This window comes from Miniopterus schreibersii (assembly GCF_964146895.1).
Source record: "Miniopterus schreibersii genome assembly, chromosome: 1".
Taxonomy (NCBI): Eukaryota; Metazoa; Chordata; class Mammalia; order Chiroptera; family Miniopteridae; genus Miniopterus; species Miniopterus schreibersii.
Genome location: NC_138101.1, coordinates 149,100,135 through 149,123,899, shown reverse-complemented (window position 1 = coordinate 149,123,899; position 23,765 = coordinate 149,100,135). Strand labels below are relative to the sequence as shown.

At 40.2% G+C, this 23,765-nt stretch overlaps 1 protein-coding gene across 1 annotated transcript in view; it reads left to right on the top strand.

Annotated features, from left to right (window-relative positions):
• The window catches only part of CEP152 (centrosomal protein 152), a 78,968-nt gene that overhangs the window by 11,352 nt on the left and 43,851 nt on the right, over positions 1 to 23,765 (top strand). Inside the window, exons 3-12 of the mRNA XM_081147125.1 lie at positions 907 to 1,010; positions 1,233 to 1,305; positions 1,387 to 1,665; positions 2,749 to 2,911; positions 5,858 to 5,998; positions 7,059 to 7,198; positions 9,265 to 9,465; positions 14,233 to 14,380; positions 16,990 to 17,081; positions 17,810 to 17,973. Coding sequence (XP_081003251.1) covers positions 907 to 1,010; positions 1,233 to 1,305; positions 1,387 to 1,665; positions 2,749 to 2,911; positions 5,858 to 5,998; positions 7,059 to 7,198; positions 9,265 to 9,465; positions 14,233 to 14,380; positions 16,990 to 17,081; positions 17,810 to 17,973 — 1,505 coding nt within the window. The remainder of the gene's footprint in view (positions 1 to 906; positions 1,011 to 1,232; positions 1,306 to 1,386; positions 1,666 to 2,748; positions 2,912 to 5,857; positions 5,999 to 7,058; positions 7,199 to 9,264; positions 9,466 to 14,232; positions 14,381 to 16,989; positions 17,082 to 17,809; positions 17,974 to 23,765) is intronic.

The following is a 23,765-nucleotide window of genomic DNA, read 5'->3' as shown; positions in this document are numbered from 1 at the left end:
TTTCCAGTTATGATTTTGAGAGCTCTAACTATGGAAAGCTGGATTTTACAGCTCTCTCTTTTACAACAGTTGAGTATTGTGTATCTTCTCATCATTGGAATTAGACGGCTGTCCACTAGTGAGTCACTCCTCAAGAGGTTTCTGTCGCATTACTAGACCTTTTGAGGGCTCCTAGGCCACCTGCTTCTTCTGCTGTTCTCACCACCTGGCCAAAGCGGTTCTGGCTGTTCGGATTCCCTGGGGGAGGTCTGGTTATCAAGTCCCCAAGGGGTGGTTTCTGGTAGAACAGGATTCTGAGACTCACCTCCACTCTGTGATAACATAATACAGTGATTGTGCCATTAATACCACTTGCTATGTTTCCAGAAAGGAGTTTTTATTTATTTATTTATTTTAAATAAATCTCATATATCTAGCCTCTTTTAAAAAAATATGTTTGTGTTGATTTTTGAGAGGGGGGAAGGAGAGGGAGAAAGAGAGAGAGAGAAACATCGGTCGGCTGCCTCCTGCATGCCCCCTACTGATGATGGAACCTGAGACCTAGGTATGTGCCCTGACTGGGAATCGCACCAGTGACCACCTTTTGCTGCATGGGATGGCACTCAACCAACGGTGCACTGCCCAGGGCGGGAAAGAAGTTTTTAAATTCTAATGTAATGTATGTGTATTTAAATCCAAGACCTTTGTAGAAAAAAAATAAAGCCTTCTAATATAAATCCTGAAATTATCTATTCCCCTTTCGGCAAGTGAAATGATGAACATAATTGGTGTGGAATCGAAGACATTTATTAAATGTAGAAATTAGGAACTTCTTTGCTACAGCTGATTACTCATTCCAAGGCAGCTTTGGTTTGGCACCTTGTCTCTTAAGTCCATGTGCTATTGACGCTGACTTTCCTGTCTCAGCTGCAGCAGCTCCTCACAGACCTGCCTCATGATATGCTGGACGATGACCTGTCCTCCCCGGAGCTCCCCTATTTGGACTGCAGTGAGGACGATGCAGAGGGAGGGTAAGGAAAGAATCCCTTTCATTTGAGTATTACAATTCTGTAAGCGTCCGCCTTTTGATTCTCTGCAGGTAATAATACATGTGGTTATAAAATTGTGGACTAATTCTCAAACTTGTAGGTGAAGGTTGGAGGGAAAACATGTTAAAAATCTCAGGGTTCTTTGTGATATTTGTGTCCAAATAAATGACAGGCTCTAAATCTAAAGTGTTGATTTTTCTCAAGACCTCATGCTTCCGAGCCATTGGAGATGAACTGGAATGACCATCAGGTGCTGCCTAAACCTAAAGGTGCAAATGTGAGTATCTGGTGTGATAATGATTTTGATGAGGGTGGGACTAGATCTTAGCACTCCTGCCTTACTCTTGTTATCTAATAGGACTATAATGAGATTCGGGATATATATATTGGAGAGAAAATTGGCAATGGCTGGGAAGAGAGTCAAAGTAAGACTGAAGGCCAGCATCCTGGGTACCATCCCGAAGAAGGTGGAGATGAAGGCGGAAGGGGCTATAGTCCTCCGACTAAATATGAACAGACTGATTTATATCACCTTCCTGAAGACTTCAGGCCATTTACCAATGGTCAGAAGCAGGAATTTAATAACCAACCAGACAATGTAATTAAATTTTCAGATCCTCAAAGGAATCATTTTCAGGTATCGTAAGAACTTGACTTTCAAGAATTTGCTTATATGTGTGCATTTAAGAAATGTATGTAAGTGCAACGGTAAGATTTACTTTAATTATAAAAATTTCTGAGAATACATTTATTCAGGCTCATGCTGAATTAGTCATGCTGTTTCCTGTTTATAATCCAATGAAATCATGATCTTAAGTCAGAATTATAAAATAGAGGCTTTATGGAGACAGCTAATTGCACATTAAAAGTTAAGTTTGTTAAAGAATAACCTTCCTCATTTACTGCTGCTTCTGGCTTCTACCACTTCACTATGCTTCAGTGAGAAGCTATGTTCAGGTATCTTGATAGAGTTTTAAAGCAGTAAATCTATGTAGACAACATCGTTTAGTTGCTGTGATTTTCCAGTTCACCACACTTATAACAAATTTGAAGTCAAACACTTCAAAGCTGGCATCTGTTTTGTGATGCTATGGCAGTAGACAGAATGACAGGAAAGAAACACTCCGCCTCCCACCCCTCCCCCGCCGGGCAGAGTTTAATGAAGCAAGACCTTAGGATACAGTTAGCTGTTTCTTAGATTTTTTTAATGACAATGAATGCCTCATTTTGCCAGTAGCTATTCCGTGTCACCCAATGAGAGGATAACTTTTTCTTTTCTTTTAAGGTGGTCATTTTCAACCTGTTCCCTCCTGAGAGAGAGAGAGAGAGACATCGACCTGTTCCCTCCCGCGTGCGCCCCGACTGGGATTGAACTCGCAGCCTTTTGGTTTATGGGAAGATGCTCCAACCACCTGAGCCACCACCCAGCCAGGGCAAATCATTCTGAAGAATTTCTATACAATCTTATTGAAATTCTTGAGTGTTATTTGGGGACTTCGCCCATTAAATGCTCAAAAGTACAATTAAGATGTGAGAAATTATATTTTTCAGACTTTCCGTAGTGTTAAATAACAATGTTATTTTAAAGCAAAGATGTATGTATAAATTTTGTAATTGTACCACAATTAAGTTCCGTAACAAAATTAAGATGTCTGAGTCAGATAATTTTTGAGGAAAGGCCAAATCCTAATTGTCAGTTTCATTTATCATCTTTTAATAGCAATTTGGTACATCACAGGGTCCCAGTTGTCAAGTGTTGGAACCATATACAGTGACATATAAACCTTACCAACCTCCTGCTCAGAACGACTTACCAACCCAGGAGATAGCAGGAGGTGACACGTTTGAAGGCCTGCAACAACAATTTTTAGGAGCTAATGAAAGTATGTATCAACTTTGTTTGTATTTTTAATAACATGATTGGAGAATTTTAAATACTTTAAGCATGTTCAAGAATTACTGTTTTTTAAAGTATGATAATTGAATTGTGGTTGGTTTTTAGAAAGAACCCTTAATGTTGGAGATACATCCTGAAGTGTTTATGAATAAACTGATATGAAGTCTAGGATTTACTTCAAATAATACAGAGTTGGGGGGTAATGTTGGGTGGGGATATACATAAAGCAGGACTGGTTGTGAGTTCATAATTGTTGAGTCTGGGTGATGAGTTCATGAGATTCATTATACTCTTTTTTTCTACCTTATATATTTGAAATTTTCCATAATAGAAAACTAAAGTAAAATTTTCTCAACTGTACATTTGAGTCATTGTAGTTGGTTAAGACTTGCCAGTAGCTTTATATTTTTCTAACTGAAGTCTAATTTGGAAAATGAAATATAGTTTTCCCTTTAATCCTAGATTTTCCAATATATAGAAATGTAATTTAGTAAATCAGCCATTGTCATCTTAATTTTCCTTTTGATATTTAGAGTTTTAGTGTAATAATTAGACAACTCTGATATAAATTACATTATGTTCAGAATTTAAACTGGATTCCAATCTCAGGTTTAGTCATGTGACTTTTTTTTGGTAAGTGTATAAATATGAGAATGAGAAAAGTAGCTACAAGAGCATTTTAAGGAGATAAAACACTCAAATCCAAAAATCAAAACTTGTACTCTGACTGACCTGAATTGGTGTTTTCATACATCCAACTTTCACTGTCTACTCTCTGGCATGTGAAATAGCTTGTAATTATTGTGCATGTTGAAGAACCAGAGTGATTCTAGGGTGCGACAGCAAGTTTTTTCTTTGTTTGTTTCACACTTAAGAAGTGGGGTGGGGGTGCTGGGGGAGTCCAATTGGATAATCTAGATGCCCTGGGCTACGCCACAGAGAAAACTGGACTCACCTCTAACCTCACCCCTCCGCCTCCATCACACCCTCGGGCTACAGACTCCCGGCCTCGTGGAGGCAAAGCAAATAGGCAGGTGGCCTCTTTGTTTATCAGTTGCTGTGGAGCGAAGAGCTGAGGGAGTGGACAGGGCCGGGGCGGAGCTGGTGTGCGGCTGCCAACGAGCAGCACATGGCCCGAGTCTGGGTGTTGACTTAGCTCCCGCCTTCAGTAGGTCACTCTGCATATATAACCTTTTGTCACTTTACTAATCTGCATTTTGTCAAGTTGAGTTATTTTTTTGTTTAAGTCAGTTACCCATTTGCCTAAATTTGACATTTGGAAGCTAGTTGAGTAACTTGGTGGCAGTGCCAGATTTGGTGATTGCGGCCTCTTAGCAACAGTTTAAAAAAATGCCTTTGAGGAGAGGCGTGGCTTGTGCACTCTGTTTGTCCCTGGGCTGGCTCTCTTCTAAGGCCAGAGGAGTTTGACTTGTAACAAAATTTTCAGTCTTCAGGTTTTTGTGTTTTAACCATTTATCTTTTTAAAAAGAGGCCTGCTTTGCTTGCTAGCCTGCAGGGGCACTGGTCTAGTAGAAAATGAATCTTTATCATTGTGGTTGAAGCATTTTCTTTCTCCTGTGAATCACTTTCTCCCCACGCCCCCCCTGTGGCCCCTGTGGCCCACTCATTTTTAAGTGGCCCCTGTGACTTGAATCATTTATGAAAGAAGACCTCAATATCCTTTATTAATCTATTCATTACTTTAGTAATTCAGCAGTATGTGCCAGCATAAATATGAATACAATGTAATCCCCACTCCTGCTTATAATAAAATATTTTGAGAAGGCTATCTAGAATATTTTTAAAAAAATGGTTTTATAGAAATTGATACACTTATTTTTCAATCTTATGAGATACAAGATTATAGAACTCTATTCCACTGTACTTGGTGTCAACGTAAGAAACATCCAAACCTGTAGAGAATTGTTACGAATTTATTTGAGCCAAACTGATGTCTTATGCTGGGGAGCATAGGTTGTCATATGCTCCGGAGAATGGCAGTTTTGCAGCTTATTTTACACATTAGAGTCAAAGGAGAAGATTTAAGGAAGGTGCATGAAATCCGTTGGTGGTAGATTAGGGGGGTGGGAGAAAGCATAGCAGGAAAATCGCTAGGATTGGATTCGAAGCAAAATGGAGAAACTCATACTTATACATTGGTGGGTACAGGATAGTTCACATTTACACACAGAGAGGTGACATGCGGGGAGCAAGCTAACAATGCGGGCTTCTGTGGTCTTGTGCTCCGGTGCCTGCAGCTGTGCCTTCGAGGGGTAGGGAAAGAAAATTACTCTGATATTCAAAGGTATGTTGCCCTAGATGCATAAGAACAGTGGACAGGGCTCCCCTAAGGTAAAGGTTGACCTTTGCTATTGATGCTGTATCCCCGGGTCGGGTAGTGGCTCCCTGCCGCGACCGGCCCAGTTGGGAATTTGTGACCAGATCATTCTGTGTGGTTGCTTTGGTCACAGAGCTTGTCAAGCCTGCCATGTGTTCCTCTGAGCTTGTCAGGTTTATCACATAGCCCCTTTTTCATTCACATTGGTATATATTTATTTTTAATGAGCCAAAATGGTAGTGATGAGGGGTTATACTCTAAGTAGTAATTTTTCAGACTTTCCTGGCAGAGACCACAGTAAGAAATACATTTGTACATTGTGATGCGGCTTACAACATTTATCTATATAAATAAGTGTGTGTCTAAAACAGAAGTTCCACAAAATAATATTCATTTGTACTACATGATGCACTCTGATACGTTCTATTTTACTCTTTCTTGGTTTTTTAAGAAATGCTAGTCACAGTCCACTGAATTGTTTTCATGATACGCTGATGAGTTGTATCCACAGTTTGAAAAACACTGCCGTAAATGACCACGGATTTATATTTTCATTTGCTTTTATCTAATAAATTGTCTTTCATTCCAAATCAGGCTCTCCAGAAAATATGCAGATTATTCAACTTCAGGTTCTTAACAAAGCAAAAGAGAGACAACTAGACAATTTAGTTGAAAAGTTAAATGAAAGTGAGCGTCAAGTCAGGTACCTGAATCACCAGCTTCTGATAACCAAAGGTAAGACAACCGCTGTCAATTATGAGGTGCGCTAGAGCTATGTCTTCTTTCCAGGAACCTCATTTCTAATATGAAGCTGAGGGAGTTGAGGTACTTGGTCAGAGGGGTCTTAGTGAGTGAGTCAGAAGGAAACAAATCCCAGGACTTTTGATACCTTTCCTTGGATTACTTTTCTGCAAAATATACTATTTTGAGGTCCTCATTGTCTCCATTTTCCTCCTCTCGGTTAGGCTGTTAGAATAAATGAATATTATTTAACTTTGCTGATAGCGTCCTGTCCTAAAAAGTTGTTGATTAGTTTATCTTGGATGAAGTATTACAATTCCCAGAGAGACTTGTGCTTAGTTTGCAAGACATTTTCGGAGCCTACAAATTAGCATACTGTTTTAATCCAAGGGAGAGTTAGTGACCCGGGCCTCCTTTCAGTGGGCCCGGGAGAAAATGGAGCAGACGCGGGGGAGCGCGCAGAGTACATACAGAGCCACATTATATTGCTCACTCTTCGTGCCTTCTGTAGTTTTGGTCAGCATTGCACTTTCACTTACAGAATAATTTTGTGACTGCACTCCAGCTCATTTCAGACTTAGTGGATGGTGATGAAAGGTGTCTTTCTGTAATGACCATAAAATTTATTTTGAGAGAAGAACTTGTGGGCTATGATATAAAGTATGTGGGAAGAATTTAAGATTAGGTGAGTTTAAGCATTCATTGCAAGTATGTATAGAAAGTAATTAGTCCTCAGATTCCTTTTTTGACTAACGGGTTTGTCACATCTGTGCAGCTTCTCAAGTGAACAGAGCTGAAGTCATTGTTAGGAAATGTTTGGGTCCCTGAAGGGATACAATCAGATTTTTGAAGCACGTGGCTCTGGTTCTCTAAATTTTTTTGGTGTCACTCAGACATTTTTTTTTGGAACTTATTTTCTCTAGGTCAGCTAAAGTTCATGGTCCGAGTCAAGTTGAATGCAACAACGTTTATATGTGATATTCGATAGAGATTGTGACAATTGGGGTCCCTTTGTAATAACATATTATTTCTATAAACATTTTGAATGTTCTAGATGAAAAGGACGGTTTGACCCTCAGCCTTCGAGAGTCACAGAAACTCTTTCAGAATGGGAAAGAAAGAGAGATACAGCTTGAAGCACAAATAAAAGCACTGGAGACCCAAATACAAGCATTAAAAGTCAACGAAGAACAGGTAAATATTTTATCTTAACCATTTATAACTGGAAACTGTAGTTACTTAACTTGTGGTATGGTCAGACTAAATATAGAACTTTGAGGCTTATACCTTCTTCCTCCATAAGCTGGCTATTCCTTCCCTTACTTGGAGGAAGGATGCTCCCACCCACCCCGTCATCTTCACACCAGACATCTGGACAAGGCCTCAGCTTCTCTGCTCCCCTTCACCTACTACATTCTGTTGAGTCTCCTCTGTTCTGTTCACAAGTCCTTAATTTGGGACTTTATCATCAATTGCGAAAGTCTCTTACTAGTCTCTGTTCTTTATCCCTTCTCCAGGTTCTCTCTTACGGCCATCTGGGTAAGCTTTCTAAAATGCAGTTCCGATTATGTCTTTCCCGTGCTCAAAGCTTTTCAGTGACCCTACTTTACCTGTTGGATGAAGTATGGCATCAAGATGGCCATCTGATCCTTGCCTATCTCTTCTCTTACTCTCCCCACACTCAAGTCTGTCTGTTGTTTTATGTACTTATAGGTGCACAGAATTTTCCACGGCATACCGCTATTTGATTAGCAAGCCCTGCTCGTGGGTTTTCTTTTCCCGGGTCTCCCCTGCTTTCTTCCTCAAACCAACACCAAGCAATTCTCAGACACCAGCCAGGTGTCCAAGGGTTCATCAGTTCTGACACTGTCTACATCGACTTCAGTTGTAATCTGAGGTTGTTACCTATCCTTCTGACTGTCTGGCTATAAATGAGAGGTTCCCTTGACTCACTCCTTATTAAAGGATGTAACTCAGGAACAGCCAGATGGCAGAGATGCATGGAGCAGGGTGTGGGGAAAGGATGTGGAGCTTCCATGCCCTCTTGAGTGCTCCACTCTCCCTGCATCTCCATGTGTTCACCAACCCAGAAGCTCTCCGAGACTGGTCCTTTTGGTTTTTATGGAGGCTTCATTGCACAGCCTGGTTGGTTAAATCTTTGGCCACCAATGATTAATTCAGCCTCTAGCCCCTCTCCCCTCCCCCGAGGTCAAGGGATGGAACTGAAAGTTCCAACCCTCTAATCATATGGTTGGCTCCATTGGCAACCAGCCCTCATCCTTAGGTGAAGTCAGCCTCAATCACATAACAAAAGACACATTTTTATCACTTTGAACACTTAGGAAGTTCCTAGGGTTTCAGGAGCTGTGAGTCAGAGACTGCAGATGAAGACCAAATATATTGGTCACTTGTATGACCAAATATATATTTCTTAGAAATCACAATATCACGGTAGATTATTAGCATTTAAAAAATTTTGAAAACTGATAAATTTATGAGATTGAAAAGTTGAATTGCTTTTATGTAGTAAAAGCTTATAACTGTAATCTTCTGAGTTAGAAACTGCATTTATAAAAAATAAAGTAGCATAAGTAGAAGAATAAAATAAAAGAAACTAACAGAATCACCAAGTATTTTGGTTTTCTATTGCTGCTATAACAGATTACCACAAATTTAGTGGTTTAAAACAACACAGATTATTATTTTACAGCCAGAGGTCAGAAGTCTGACACTTTACACTAAAGAAGTGTAACTTTAGCCCAGGGTCTCACTGGGCTGAAGTTAAGGTATGAATAGGGCTGTGTTGCTTTTTGGAGGCTCTGTGGTGTTAGCAGTGGGGAGATCTCCTTGTCCTCAGCAGTTACTGGGGAAGTGGGTTTCTTGGGGTGCCACTGGGATAAGAATTTCCGGAGGCCCCCATGGAAAGATGAGATATTGTAGAAAGTATTATTTCTCTGGAATCACACCCCTGAGTTTCTAAGGTCCCATTTCCCTCTGTCCTATCATAGAAGAAGTGTAGCTGTGGCTTCAGTAGGGCTAGAATTAAAGCCATTGCCCAGAGTTTTCGCTCCATGTTGGAGCAGTGTCCAGTCCAGCATTCAGCTGTCTTAGTATTCCCAGTTGCAGCCCATCAGTCCATTGCATGTGGGGGCCGCAGGGCCACATGGCCATGGAGGGAACACCGGATTTTTGAGTCAAAGTTCGTAAAGAGAGCACAGAGTAAGAAGCGTAACCGTGGCTGTCCTGTGTATATTTGCTAGATGATTAAGAAGTCCAGGACAATGGAAATGGCTCTGGAAAGCCTGAAGCAGCAGCTGGTGGACCTCCATCACTCCGAATCCCTTCAGCGCGCCCGGGAGCAGCATGAGAGTGTGGTTGTGGGGCTCACCAACAAGTACGAGGGGCAGGTGGTGTCCTTGCAAAACAAATTGGACGCTACGGTGACTGCTCTTCAGGAACAGGTTGGGATGATTTCAAATGAGCAATGATTATCAGTAAGCAAATCTGGTTCTGTCTTGTAACGGACATTTTGTGGTTCTTCATATAGAAGTTTTGGATGTTGTAATAGATTTTCAATTGTAAGTAAAACTTGAAAGGCAAAGATTTTTATCTATGACTGCACCCTGAATCAGACATAATTTTGGAAACCCTTCCTCTTGTGGGGTGGATTCTCACAGGACTAGTCCTTTACTTAGAGTACTTATACATATTGTGCATATTGTCCTAGAATAAATCCAGACTGAAGGGAGGGAGATGGCATGAACTTGAGAGGTTGTCCTGGGAGCTTAACCACTAGGAAGCTTTTCTTGGGCCTCCCAGAGTTTGGTAAGAAACCCATCACTAAGACTGTGTAGAAATGGTTCTTGAGAGACGAGTTCATTTTGAGAATAGCATAATAAAATAGGGGAGGTAGTCTGATCTAAAATTATTGAGATTTGAAACTCGAGCATATTTCACAGTTTTCATTGCTTTTGCCCCAAAGGAAATAAAATGCTGTAAGCTGATGGTGAGTCAGGTGGTGGGTCTGCCTGGGCTCTAAAGCGCCAGGTAATCATTTCAGTGAACAAAACTTCAGAGTGCATTTTTCTTAATGCAGTTTCAGAATTAATTTAACCCAAAGGAAGAGAAGAAGAAAAATAAGATGTGAGCGTACAGAAAATACCACTACACTTAAAATTCATCCTGATTTGGGTTCTTATTTCTTATTTATATAGTTGACTCTAAAGTTTTCCATTATTTAGGTAGAGCTATGTAAGATGCACTATTGGCAATAATAATTGTTTGTATACCATTTTATTTTATTTTTAGGTGTACTTATATGAGTTTTTATTAGATTTATTTTCCTAAGTATGTTTTTATTCCTTTTATATAGAAAATTATTGTGCATTTGATCAGTGTGGAGTATATCTAGGAGTGGGGAAAGACAATGGCTATGCCAAATTATTGCAAATGTACTTTATATAGTATTTAAACAAATGGAATTTGAGATATAGTTTTATTAACTTTGGCTGTGTGTGGATAATAGCATTAAAGTTAGTTAGACTGGGAGAATCGTCCTCCTTGGATGACGAGAGGAGTGGAATCTGGTGGCTTTCCATCCTGGGTTACTTGAGGGTCTCTCGGGTCTCTGCTGACTTAGACACAGTTACAGAGAGGGCTGGGAGGAAGTCCTGGTGGGTTCAACGCCTGAGCCCAGTCCATTCTGTATTCTCAGTCTTTGCTCTGTGCTGACTGGGCTTCAGACCCCTGAACCATACATTAAAGGTGTTGATCAAGGGTTTTTTTTACCACAGTTACGTTCTGTGACCATTTTTTTTTTTTTTTTTAAACAGAGCATAGCACTGATGTAGGCCTCTGCGTGTAATTGCACAACTACTTTGCAAAGTGCTGATTCCAAAGTGCTTAACATTTTTTCTTCCTGGGAGTGTTTCTTATGGTGTCCCTTTTGTGCTTTCCATTTGATCTCAGTTGCTTCAGTAGTACTTTTAATGAGAGGTCAATCCATAATTTCAGAATAGAAATTGACATTCCTGATCCTAGAGGTGCTGTAAAAAGCAACCAGGAGCTAGGGAGATGCCTGCCTGTAATCAGAAAAACGCATGAGTGTGTTCTACACAGAGAGAGTTGATTTAGATTTTCTTACATAACCAGTAGCCATACATGCTTACCCCATTTTACCCCTTACCCTTCTTTTCTTTATAAAAGTTATTAAAGGGGGAGGTGTAAATTATTTTCCTTTCGTGTAAACATATTCCCACTACACTTTATTTAGCAGATTACAAAGAAAAGTAAAATAAGTCTTGGAAAGTAGTAGCAAGGTACAAGTAACTGGGTAATTCAGTAGTTGAACTTGGGTACGTTTGCCAATGTCTAGGTTCTGAGTGGCCCTCATGTAGTTACACATAACTGTGTACTCGTGGACTATGTATTTGACGAACACAGTGTTAACAGACTAGATGTTCAATGCAGTAAGTGTTTCTGGTTAGAAAGATCCTTACCCTGGCCTCTTCCAAGGCAGCCATGGCTAGGCTACAGGGGACTGATGAGTCCTCTGAAACTGTGGGGATGAGTTTCTTTGGGGTGTGAGTATATGCAGTTTTTTTTAGAAAACCCGTGAGCTTCTTCAGATTTTCTCCCTTGCAGAAGGTTGAAAATCACTGCTTTCTGAAAAGCACATTCTTGGCGGGAAAGGACTGTGGTTGTAGACTAATTATATTATTTCATCTGTTCGGCAAACCTTTATTGAACAACAGCTAAACATCATGATGTAAACAGGCTTGTATATTTAATTACATTTTGAAAGACAAAATTCAACACAGGTACTGCCTAATTTAGCAATCCATGATACAGCTGGTTTTTAACCCCCAATGTTTATGTAACTAGTACATTTTGAAAAATATATGGCTTGTGAAATTATATTATTAATTTAGTATTTTCCTTCAGCCACCAGCTTTTCAGGGTCAGAGGGACTGTACACATTCACAGCATATCGTAACAGTTCTTTTTACTTTGGCTGAGTTTCTCTCAGGCTCTTCAGTGTGACAGGGAAGATGAGAACAGATGAGCTGCTTGGAGCTCGTAGTGTTCCTTCAGGGACAGAACTCTAACAGCAGACTGTCTCCGAGACTCTGTCCTCTAAACTGCCTTCTGTCTCTAATTCGTAGAAGTGCCAAGTTCTAAGATCTCTGGTTTTCTCTCTAAACTGCCTGTATGCCTCCCATTCGTAGAAGTGTCATGGGAAGAGCGCCATCTCCTTGATGCTATAAAACCGTTTTTCATTCTGGTCTTAAAATCTTTAGCTTTCAGTGACGGCATGGACTTTGGTTTCTATGTCATGACCTTCACCTGATCTATTTCCTATCTTTCCTTTAACGTTATATTTAAAAGCTCAACTTTAAACACATTCTATTGGCTAAGGGGCTCTCATAGACCTCTGTGGTGTAATCCTCACTTTTCTGTGCCCTAGAAATTGGTTCAATTTTACTTGCTTCCATGGATTCAGCTATTATTCTTTTTATGAGCATACTTGTCTCGTTCAGTCTTAAAAGATGTCTGTCTTTGTCTTGAACTGAGTGTTCTCTCACTCAAGCTAATCATGGAAAAGATGGAACCATCCATTTTGTTTTATTTATTTTTGGTGTTAAAATTGTAGTTTTATGAGTATAATCTGTTTTCTTGAACTTGTCAACAGGAATCAGCACGGTGTAATTGACTGATGCATGTAGCCAAATTATTGCCATGGCCTGCCTTTTGTTTACGGTGTTTTTCATATCAACCTTTTAAAAAAACCAGTTTGCAGTCTCTTGTAAAATCTCTTATGACCTCCCCAGCACATAAGTGTTAGTTGTCTCCCGACCCCTCTTGCTCACTGCCATTAACATTAGCCCACTCACTGTGTTCGCCGAGTTACTCTGGTGCTTCAGAGCCACGCTTCTCAAGCTGGCCTGGGACTCAGCGGCAGTGCCAGGAGGTCTGCAGTGTTGAGTAAACATGGACAAGTTTCCTGGAGCTTCATATTGCTCACAAGTTTGGTAGAAAAAATTTAAAGCAAACATGCTACATTATGAAATAGAATACAAAATTCACATGAATTTTTAAGCTAAAACAGGAGGCTTCAGAGTCCCTTTCCTCTGCTTATGGATACTCTCAGTGTCCTTATGAGGTGTGCTTGGGGTTGGCATCCTTGAGGCTCTATTGGGCTTTAGGTTATCCTATGGATCAGGCCCTAGATACCTTCTTTCTGCTTCAAGGCCCTTTCTTGATATTCCTCTTTCTATTTATTTCTTCAGCCTTTTTCAGGAAACCTTGAACAATTACCTTAATTTACTCCTCTGCCTCCCTCGTGCTCCTTTGGCCTGGAATGCAGCCTGTGAAGCTGCTTTTGAATGAGAGGTGATGCTTCCTTCTCCTTGGGCTTGGCGCTCCTGTGACTTACTACTCCCAAACACATTTTCTTTTTGAAGAAACTTGAACACATTACATACATGCTCTCTGTTTTCTATATATCCCCATACAGTTACGCACATGTGCACACACACATTTATCCTGTTTGTTTTTCTTTGTCATTTATTTTTGTGCGTGTTTTTTTCCCTCACAGCACACACTATGTGTAAGACACTGCATAGGCACCTGAGAAGAGACTATTAAGAGAAATAAGACATGTAAAAGGTGAAAAGGAAAACAGGTTAAGTTTAAAAGAGGTTCAGAGGGGGAGAGATTATTTTGGCTGCTCAGAATAGAGTGAGCTTTTGGGTGCTCCGAGTGGAGTGAGTCTCCGTGTGTTTACCTGTATCCTTGGTGTCCTGGGAGATAAACCCCACGGCTCAGAGTCAGAGAGGTCCCCCTGAATATGTGTACACACACTTAACTGACAGTCTAGAGTGCAAATAGGAGTGTAATACCTTTCCTTTGGCGTGAGCACAATCTGGTTTTAGGACAGCAGTGTCTTGTGAATGAAGAGCGGAAACGGACTTTAGAAACCGTGGAATTCAACCTTTATTAGTGTAATTACAAAAGAAAAGGCAGACTGAGAAGTGGGTGACTCACCAAGGTCACGTGACTTGGTCCGCCCGACTCCCAGGCTCCAGCGCTGACCCTTGTGGGACAGGTGATGTTGTCCTGTGATGATTTTACTCCTTGACTTAAAATCCAATTATGTATGATAATTGTTAGTTTAATATTTAACAACTGATCGTGAAAATGACTTCTTGAACACTTTTTCTATTTAGGAAGACCTTTGCTGTCATTTGAAAGATAAGGTGAAACAACTGGAGAGGAATCAAGAAGCAACCAAGTTAGAAAAGACCGAGATCATTAACAGATTGTCAAGAAGTCTGGAGGAGAGTCAGAAGCAGTGCGCCAACTTGTTGCACTCAGGTGGGTGTCCGGGTGCTCTGTTGTGTCCCCGGAAGGCTGGTATACTATGCAGAGAGAACACAGTAGGAGCCTTGAATCATAAACATCCAGAAGAGATAGCAAAGATCACTGGTGACAATTTTTTAAACATTGTTATTTTATATGTAAAGATGTTGTTCATATTTACTAGATAATTTGGAAAATACAGACAAGTATAAAGTAGAAAATAAAAGTAACCAGTAGTTCTACTGCCCAGAGATAACTACTGTTAACATTTGAATGTATTTCCTTCAAGGGAAATGAAGGCACATGCGTAACAATTCCCTGCCTGTGAAAATACTCCAAAGCTGAATGTTCACAAATTCAGTAATAAAATACCTGTTATAAGGTAGATTCTCTCTCTGAAAGATAAAAATGATAGGAAATCCTGTTATATTTTCCTTTTTAGAATTGATCTTTGATCATGTAGTTCTGTCATTTTGTGTAACTTTTAAATTTTTTCCCCCTCTCACAATGGAATAGCCACTTACCTGGTCAATTGAAGCCAGTGAGATATGGTTTTTGTCAGGCTTAAGATTTTTCCTATGGTCTCCATGGTATTAAGTTTGAGAATATACTTTCTGTCATTAGTTGCAACAGTACTTTTATTTCCTATTCATTTTTATAAAATGATATTAGAGCTTTTAAAAGGCAATAAAATTTTAATCAAATGTTTATACAAACTACCATACAGACAAGATGGCCTTGCTTGCTGGTGAGTAGCTCACACTGTGAAAATAGCTCAATGGCTGTTTATTAACTGATATATGAAAGTCACACTTTGGCATACTAAGTCAGTTCTGACTATTGGTACAATGCATGTAAGAGTGGTTATTCAAAAGAGCCAAAACCCTTGAGAGGGGGAATGTGGTACACTTGAGCAGAGCAAGGATGGTCCAGGTACAGAAGGTCACCTGGGCAGAAAGCCCTGGGTGCCTAGCAACAGGCAAAGCTAGGAAGACAAGGACCTTGCCTCAGGGTAACCTTTCCTCCCCCAGCCTGTGGTTTAGACTCCCTGACCTTTCATATCGCTGGTCATGCGGTTGGGACCCTTTCCCTGACCTTTCCTCCCCTGGCATGTCTCTAGTCATGCGATAGAGCCCCCTTGGAGGAGGACCGAGGGGCCAAAGAGTGGCCTCTTGCAACCCCCATACTGGCTGTTGCATGACCACTCCCTTAACCATTAACCCCTAGAGATAACATCTAGGCCTCAGTTGGGTTTCAGCTCCAGGCCCAGAAAAGCAACAAAACCAGAAAAGTGAAGCCATGGCTGACATCAGGACCAGCTGCATTGGATAATGACCCCCTGCCCTGGTGCCAGTCAGTGGAGACCATGACCCTGAAAGCACACACTTGGAAAAGCTGATGAATATGCTATTGAGATCATCCCTGAGAACTCCTCTAAAATCCCCACCTTTAAAACCCTCAAGACAGAGAACCTAAGTTTCTTAGAGCACGCCCTCTGGAATCTTTTTTTTTTTTAAGTGTACTTTGCTTTCTTTCTCCTAAGTTTCAAGGGCCCTTCTTTTGCCTCCCTGCCTTGTTTCCTGAGCCTAGTTCTTGTGCAGCTCACATCTTCTACCTTTGTGACTTTCTAAATAAGCTTCCTCTTACCAAAAAAACCAAAAAGTTAGGTTGCAGGTTCAGTCCCTGGCCCCAGTCGGGGGGTGTGCAGGGGCAGTTGATCATGTTTCTCTCTTACATCGATGTTTCTCTCTCTCTCACTCTCCCTTCCCCTCTCTTAGAAAAAAAGTCTAAAGTGCTAACATCAAGGACTAAATATGTGTGTGTATGTTTTGGTGGGGGCAAAATTTGAAGGGTGTTCTACTTAGGTCTCCCCTTCCTGTTTAGTTTTGTGTTATTTTGTTTCCAATGTTATAACTTATGAGCCCTTTTCCTTGCCATTAAAGGCTTTGAAAGTATGATTTTCTTTAGTTGCATAATATGCCATCATTACTTTGCTTAAACGTTTCCCAGATGCTCATTTTCTTTTGAGGAAACCAATAAAGTTCCTTGTAAACGGAAACCTACCTCCTACCAAAAAAAAAAGAAAAAAACAAAAGAAAAAATTTAAATGGGACCCTCCCTTGGTACATTTAAAACACTAGGTTACCGAGTTTCAGACACAGTCCTAATAGGCTTCTTGCACTTGTGGAGGTCAGGGCTGTGGAAATGAAAGCATTTAGAAAGAAGCTGAAGGCAACATGCTGTAGTTTTCTTATTAGAGGGTAGAAATGGGTTCCAGAGAATTTTTCCTCTGGCTTTCTATGAGTTGGAATGTGACACTCCTGTTAAAGGACTTTGGAGTGTTTAGGTCTGGAGACACGATTCGGTTCATAGTAAGGTCACAGTGGCCCATGTCTCCAACTTCCCAAGGACATATGCGGAGCCCTGTTGAGTCTTGGAAATGTGTGGACCAGACCTGTGCCTTCTGGGTCCACTGGCTATTCCTTCGTGCTCCTGAAAAGGTAATAAAAAGGTAATAAAGCAGAATCCCACCTTCTGTAGCCTCTGTGGATTCATGTCTTCTGTATGCCATAGGTGCCCTGGCCACTTACATTTGGTGTGTTCCGTGACTCTTCCCCCCATAGGCTCAGTGCAGGAGGTGGCTCAGCTGCGGCTCCAGCTCCAGCAGGCGCAGAAGGCACATGCTATGAGTGAAAGCATGAACAAGGCTCTGCAGGTGAGTGTTGCCCCTTGGGAGAGACTCTGGGTAACTGAATTACATCACCTTTCTGCACCTTGGGTTTCTCTACATAAAAAAAGGTGGCTGGGCCATCTCCAGAGCAGCCCATGAGAGTCAGTCACAATCTCACCCACACCGTTGGGTAGTCAAGCCCGGGCCTACCTACGGGTGTGTCCCAGAGGTGAGTTATCCACAGGTGTGGGAATCCGACGGTGTGGCTGCAATTCTGTCACCTCCTGCAGCGCTCTGTATGTTTTCCGCTGGAGGAAGAGGGAGATGCCAGAGGGAGATGCTGGAGGGAGAGGTCCAGTGTTGCCTCCACTGGAAAGAGGGATTTTGCCTTTTCACCACTGGCAGGCTATCAAGTACAGCACGTTGTTGGTAAATGAGTCTACTCCGTCTTCTACTCTGTGAGCCAAAAAGTGCTGCCCCCAGTTTCTCAGCTCAAGGGACACTCCTTGTGGAGGACACACGGTGAGGAGGGAGCGAGAGAAGCTGCTTGCCTTTGCTTTTCTCATTCACCTTTCATGCGTGCATTCAGTTTACTGGGAAGCCTGAGCCGTGCTGGCCTTTACGAAGCTACGTGTAATGTGTGCCAAAATGTGTTTGAAGAAGCGTTTCTGCCTTGTCTTGACTATTAAAATGAATTTGAAGCATCGATGGAATGGCTGGTTCCTTCTTATAGGAAAATAATGAAAATAACTTTTGATAATTTTGTGTCGTAGGAAGAATTGACAGAACTAAAAGATGAAATTTCTCTCTATGAATCTGCCGCAAAACTGGGAGTACTTCCCAGTGACTCAGCAGGAGAACCAAACACAGAACTCACCGAATCGTACATGGATCTGGGTATTCCAAAGGTCAACTGGAAAAAATCCGAAGTTAAGAGGTATCGAGAAAATAGTTCGCTGTGGAAGAGTCCACGTTAGTAATTCCAATGATGTTTGGTAAACAGGTGGCATCAGGCAGGAGACGAGGAGCTGATGGGGGTCCTTGAACGTGGGGCAGTACATTTTAGTAATACCCAGTGAAGTGTAAATGTCTGAGATCAAAACGAACAGAAACCTCAAGAATTGATATTTGTACTGTCTTCAGCCCCAATGGGCACATCAGTTTCATTAAGAAAAAAAAGATTAATCTAGCTAAAATGCACAGGGTAAATTCTACAACCGAGATTATGTATCTGTTTTACTACTAAGGCGAAGCATATTATTTTTGTTATGTAACACTATGTTGAAAGCAGGTGCCTGGTATCAGTGGCATACGAGAAAATAAGCATTAATTTTCCCTAGGAATCTTACTGTGGTCTTACTTTTAAAATAGGAATTTTTGTCTTTTATACCACTGCTTAACACAGCTATTTTAGCAATCTTCGGGAAGGGATTGTTTTATGGTCCCTCCCAGGGACAGATGGGAGGAAGTGGTGCTGTCAGGAGAGGGAGTGTATTTAGGAACCATTAAGCACTTAAAAGATGAATGAGGGAAAAGATGTACCTTTTTGAAGCACTTGCTCCCTGGAAGGTGTGATGCAAGGCTCTGGGAGTTGTATACAAAAGATGAGACAGAAATACTCCCTTCCCACAGGGAGTTTACCGTTTGTCTGGTGCGGAGAGGGAGATGTACTTGAAAGCAGCTAACTGCTCAATGTAATGCTTGGTGTACGAAGGGGTAGTTATTCCCTTTACTCATCTGGGATAAGATGAGAGATGGCTGTTTGGAAGGGATTACATTCTGGCCTTGAATGCATTTGGCCCACCCTAGGGTTTCTAGTTCAAGACTGAGTTACTGTCATTCTTTTATTTATTTATTTATTTATTTATTTATTTATTTATTATTTATTTTTTAATTTTTTAAAATTTTTGTTCAAAGTATTACAGATGTCCCTTTTTCTCCCCAATGCCCCGTTCCCCCCCCCCCCCCCGTTCCTTCCCCCTCCCCAGTCATTCTTGTTTGGTGGGAGTGTCCACTACCTGTGTGTTTCAGGCATCATGCAGCTAAATACAAGTATATGAGTCTCCGGAAGGGTTTGCTCTTCAACAGGTTTTAGAACTTATGTATTTTAGTACTGGATTCTGTTTTCAGAACTGTAGGGTGAGATTTAGTAAATCAAAAACTCAAGTGATCTGGAAATAATGTGAAACAAGATATTATTGTAGTTTAGTAAGGCTCCATTTGTCTGGAGGTCGGTCTTGAGCGACTGCTGCCTCTGAAGACAGCAGCTACAATCCAGAGGAAAGCAAAGAAGGAAATTGCAGAGCTAAGTTGTGTGGTGTATTTCGTAGGCGTTACCTTCAGGCTCTTATCCCAGGGCCATACTGACTTAGATTTGTTTGCACCCCATGAGCTATCTGATTTCCTAACCCATGGAAGAGTAGCTGGGGCTGGGGGTTGGGAGAGGTATTGCCATGGTTTAGCCAGACAGCTCAGCCTCAACAAGGAGGGGTCTATAGGAGCACAGCAGCTGGAGCTGCTGGTCGACGTCAGAATCCAGTCATGATCCCCAGTTGTCCAAGAAAGCTTTCAGCTTGGTTAGTTAATTAAAGTGCAAGAGGGTGTATGCATTATATCTTTTTAGATAGATTTACATAAAATTTTAGTTAAGATATCATCTGGAAAATTCACTGCTGTGAATGCCTCATTTCCTGTTAATGCCAGATGATTCAGGTTTTGTTTTGAATCATAGTTTTGGCATTTATTAGTAGCTTTATGACCTTGGGCAAGTTTCTTGACTTTTCTGAGCCTGTTTTCTCATCAGGCTTTTTCTATTAAGTGGATGACAGCCTGCACCTTGGGTTTCAGTGAGGATTAAAACAGGTAATGAATATGAAGGGCCTTATGTAATGTGTCCCAGACCGTGCAGTACTTGATCAAAGGTAGTATTATTATTATTATTTAATAGTTGATTGGTTAAAATATACCATTGATCAGATCTTATATTAGTTCACGTCTTACTCAACATATACTTTCTAAAAGGTTCTTGATCTTCACCTCAACCTCGAGAAAAGCATCAGGTCCATTATCACATTATTAGAACTGGGAAAACTAGAGCTCCAAGAGGTAAGCTCTTCTGCCCTAGAAGGCAGACCATGATCAGCTGAGCCAGTACTCGAACCCAAAACTTGACTGTCCCGTAAACCTGTTGTTCCATGTTTACATGACAGTCAAACCTTTTGGCCTTAAACTTTATTCATTATGCCTTTTTTTTTTTAAAGAGGATTAAAGATTTAGTTGTTGCCAGAAAAGATTTCTTTCCAGTATGCTATTGCTTTATCTTAATTTGTGCCATAATTAGCTTGGGAATTGGGTAAGTGGTAATAATAATTAATAATAATAATATAAATTATATAGATGTATCTTTTCAAGCAGACTGACTTCATCATGATGTCTACTAAAATGTATTCTACTTTTGCCTTTTCTATTTAATTAGTACTCATAGTCCTCGTAGCCGAAATCCTTTAGTAACTGAAAGCCCATCCCCATAGATACTAAACCTGAGACGTCACGTCGCTTTCTAGTACCAGGGGTGCCAGCCCTGTAGAGCTGGGGAAGAGAAGAGTAAGACAGTAGGTAGTCACCGAGGCGCAGGAGAAGAAATTCAGTGACACACAGGATATGTGAAGAAGGGATTAGTTATAATAACCCCACCTACCAGCAGTTTAATAGATAAGAATTCAGTTTAGAGGAGAAAGTTAAAACATTTATTCTTAGGTCAAAGCGAGAGGAGATACAGGAGAGAAGAGACTTACACCTTCTCTCCACTGGACTGCGATTCCTAGAACAAGAGGAAGCGACAGCTTTTCCAGTGTCGAGAGTTTCAGTCCTTTGTTGACTTGAGCTGCTTTCCAATCCCTGACCCAATTATTAGCGGCTCAACGCTTTTATTCCCAACCACTACCTCCCTCGAGCTACCGCCTAGTAAGCTTGAAGGGTTTAGCCCCGGTGTCCTGTTTCACATTCGTGGAATTTGAGTCACTAAATCTGCATGCGGCGTGCAGACAGCTTCCCCTCTCCCGTATTATAGTTGGCCACGAAGCTCAAATAATAAACATTTAACAAGTGGAATGCCTTTTCCCTTTGGTCTTCTCAGCAGGCTTCACAAGGGACTACAGTTTATTTGGATTCAGGGGAACCAACTTCCACAGGGCTCAGAAGAGAGCCTTATGCAGGACTGGTCACCCCCGCTGACTTTTTCCCTTTCGGGAAAGAAGAGAAAATTATTTTAGCAAGTGCTTTCTCTGCCCTCTGACTTGGCTCCCTCTAGGAGTACATGATGTGCTATTTCAGCGGTCAGCATTCAGTAAGAAAAGAAATGAGGGATGCATAATTTGTTAACTGAGCAAAATCAGTGCTCTGCTTCAAGTTAGTTCACCATGTCTTACGGCATAGGCACATGCATTGTAAAATGTTTTATATTTCTTATATAAATATATTTCTATTTCTTACGTTTATATATTCTATTTCTATATAAATAGAAGCCGTTTAAATAAGTGAGATCTATACAGAATATTTACACTATATATATTACATATACAAAAGTATATGTCAATAAATATGTAGCAGATTGGAAGGCACTCCTTTCATAATTTTAAAACTAATATGTTCTCCATTCTCTCTCTCTCTGTGTATATATGTGTATGTGTACACATAGTATATATATAATGTTTCCTTTGGAATAATCTGAAACTGAAAATAGTAAAAATTATAACTCAGTACTATTTATTTCTTATTTAAGAAATAAACATTAGTTCTTTAGAACAGTTTTAGATTTACAAAAAAAAATTATATATATATATAGTACCAAGAGTTTCCGTATAATCTGCACCCATTTGCCCTATTAACACCCTACATCAGCACAGTACTGTTACAATTAATGAACTAATATTAATACAGTATCATTAACTAATGTATCCATAGTTGATTTAGGTGTTCCTAGTTTTACTTGATGTCTTTTTTCTGTTCCAGGATCACATCCGGATACCATATTATATTTAGGAATCATATTTTCTTAGTTTCCTCCTGAAATTCCTTGTTTTTGATGACCCTGACAGTTTTGAGAAATACTAGTCAGCTATTTTGTAGGAAGCCCCTCTATTGGACTTTGATGTTTATCTCACAATTATGTTTTCCTCATGGGTTTTGTGGAGGAAGACCACAGTGATGAGGTTCCATTTTCATAACACCATATTAAGGGTGTATACTATCAATACTTCTCTTTTTTAAAAGCAACTTTCTCCTTTATTATGGAAAAAATAGAAAATACAGATTAAGAAAACAAGAAAATTAAAAGCACCCATAATCTTACTTCACTTCCCATGAAGAAAACTGTTAACATTTTGCTATATGATTTCTTTTTAAAAAATATATTTTTGTTGATTTTAGAAAGAGAGAGGAAGGAAGAGAGAGAGAAACATCGATGTGAGAGAGAAACATCAATCCGTTGCCTCCTGACCGAACCCCGATCAGGGATGTGAACCCACAACCTGGGCATGTGCGCTAACCAAGAATCGAACCGGAGATCTTTTGGTGCATGGGACAATGCTCAGCCAACTGAGCCACACCGTCCAGGGCACATTTTGGTATATAATTTCCACATGATCTGTTTTGATGTTTCTAGGAGATAAAATAATATAGAATATACTGTTTTATAATGTGCCTTAATATATTCTGAAATCTTTAGATATCAGTAAATATTGTTATATATATTTACTAATGGGTATGTGGATGAATTTAACATACTTTAGTTAGTAACATACTGTTTAAATTTTTAAAAATTATAAATACTACAGTATTATTATTACAAGCATCCTTGTAGCAAAGCTTTATTCACATCTTTGATTATTTCTGTAAGATGCATGAATATTCTTGCTCAAGGGTACTGCACATTATGTGAGGCGTTTGATACATGTTGCCAAGCAGCCCTATAGTTTGCTTGCCTTATTTCCCACATCCTGACAGTACCTGTTTCTATGTACCTAGCCGGTGTTGAGAGTTATCACTTTTCCTGTTTAAAATTTTATTTGTTGATGGTATTTTTCTAGTACTTTCATAGTTTTATTTTACTTTTTAAACCTTTTAAAGTTGTGAAATATATCACATAAGGAAAAGTGCGTGAAGCATAAACTTAATGGAACCACTGCCCAGGTCAAGAAATTGCCCATATTTCTCTTTCCAGTCATACCCTAGAGAGTAACTGCTATCTTGACTGTTATGGCAATTATTTTCTGTGTTGTTTTTGTTTTGTTTTGTTTTTATTATCCTTTTAAGACCGAATTATTCATACCTAAACACTGTAGATTGGGTTTACCTTCATAGGAATGGAACTCATACATTAGGTGTCTGTGCTTGTTTTTTTTCTTCTATAGCTTTATTTATTTATTTCACAAACCATAAAATTTACCCATTTTAAGTGTAGTCACAGAGCTGTGCAACCATCACCACAACTGAATTTTGGAACATTTCGGTATCCCAAAAAAAGAAACCCTGTTCCCCATTACTCCTTCCTGCCCACACAGGTCTAGGAAACCACTAGTGAACTTTCTGTTTCTGTTTGATTTGCTTGTTCTGTACATTTCACATAATGGAATTATATAATATGTGGTCTTTTGTGATTGGCTTATTTCACTTAACATTTTATATCAGCACTTCATTTCCTTTTATAGCCAAATAACATTTCATTGTGGA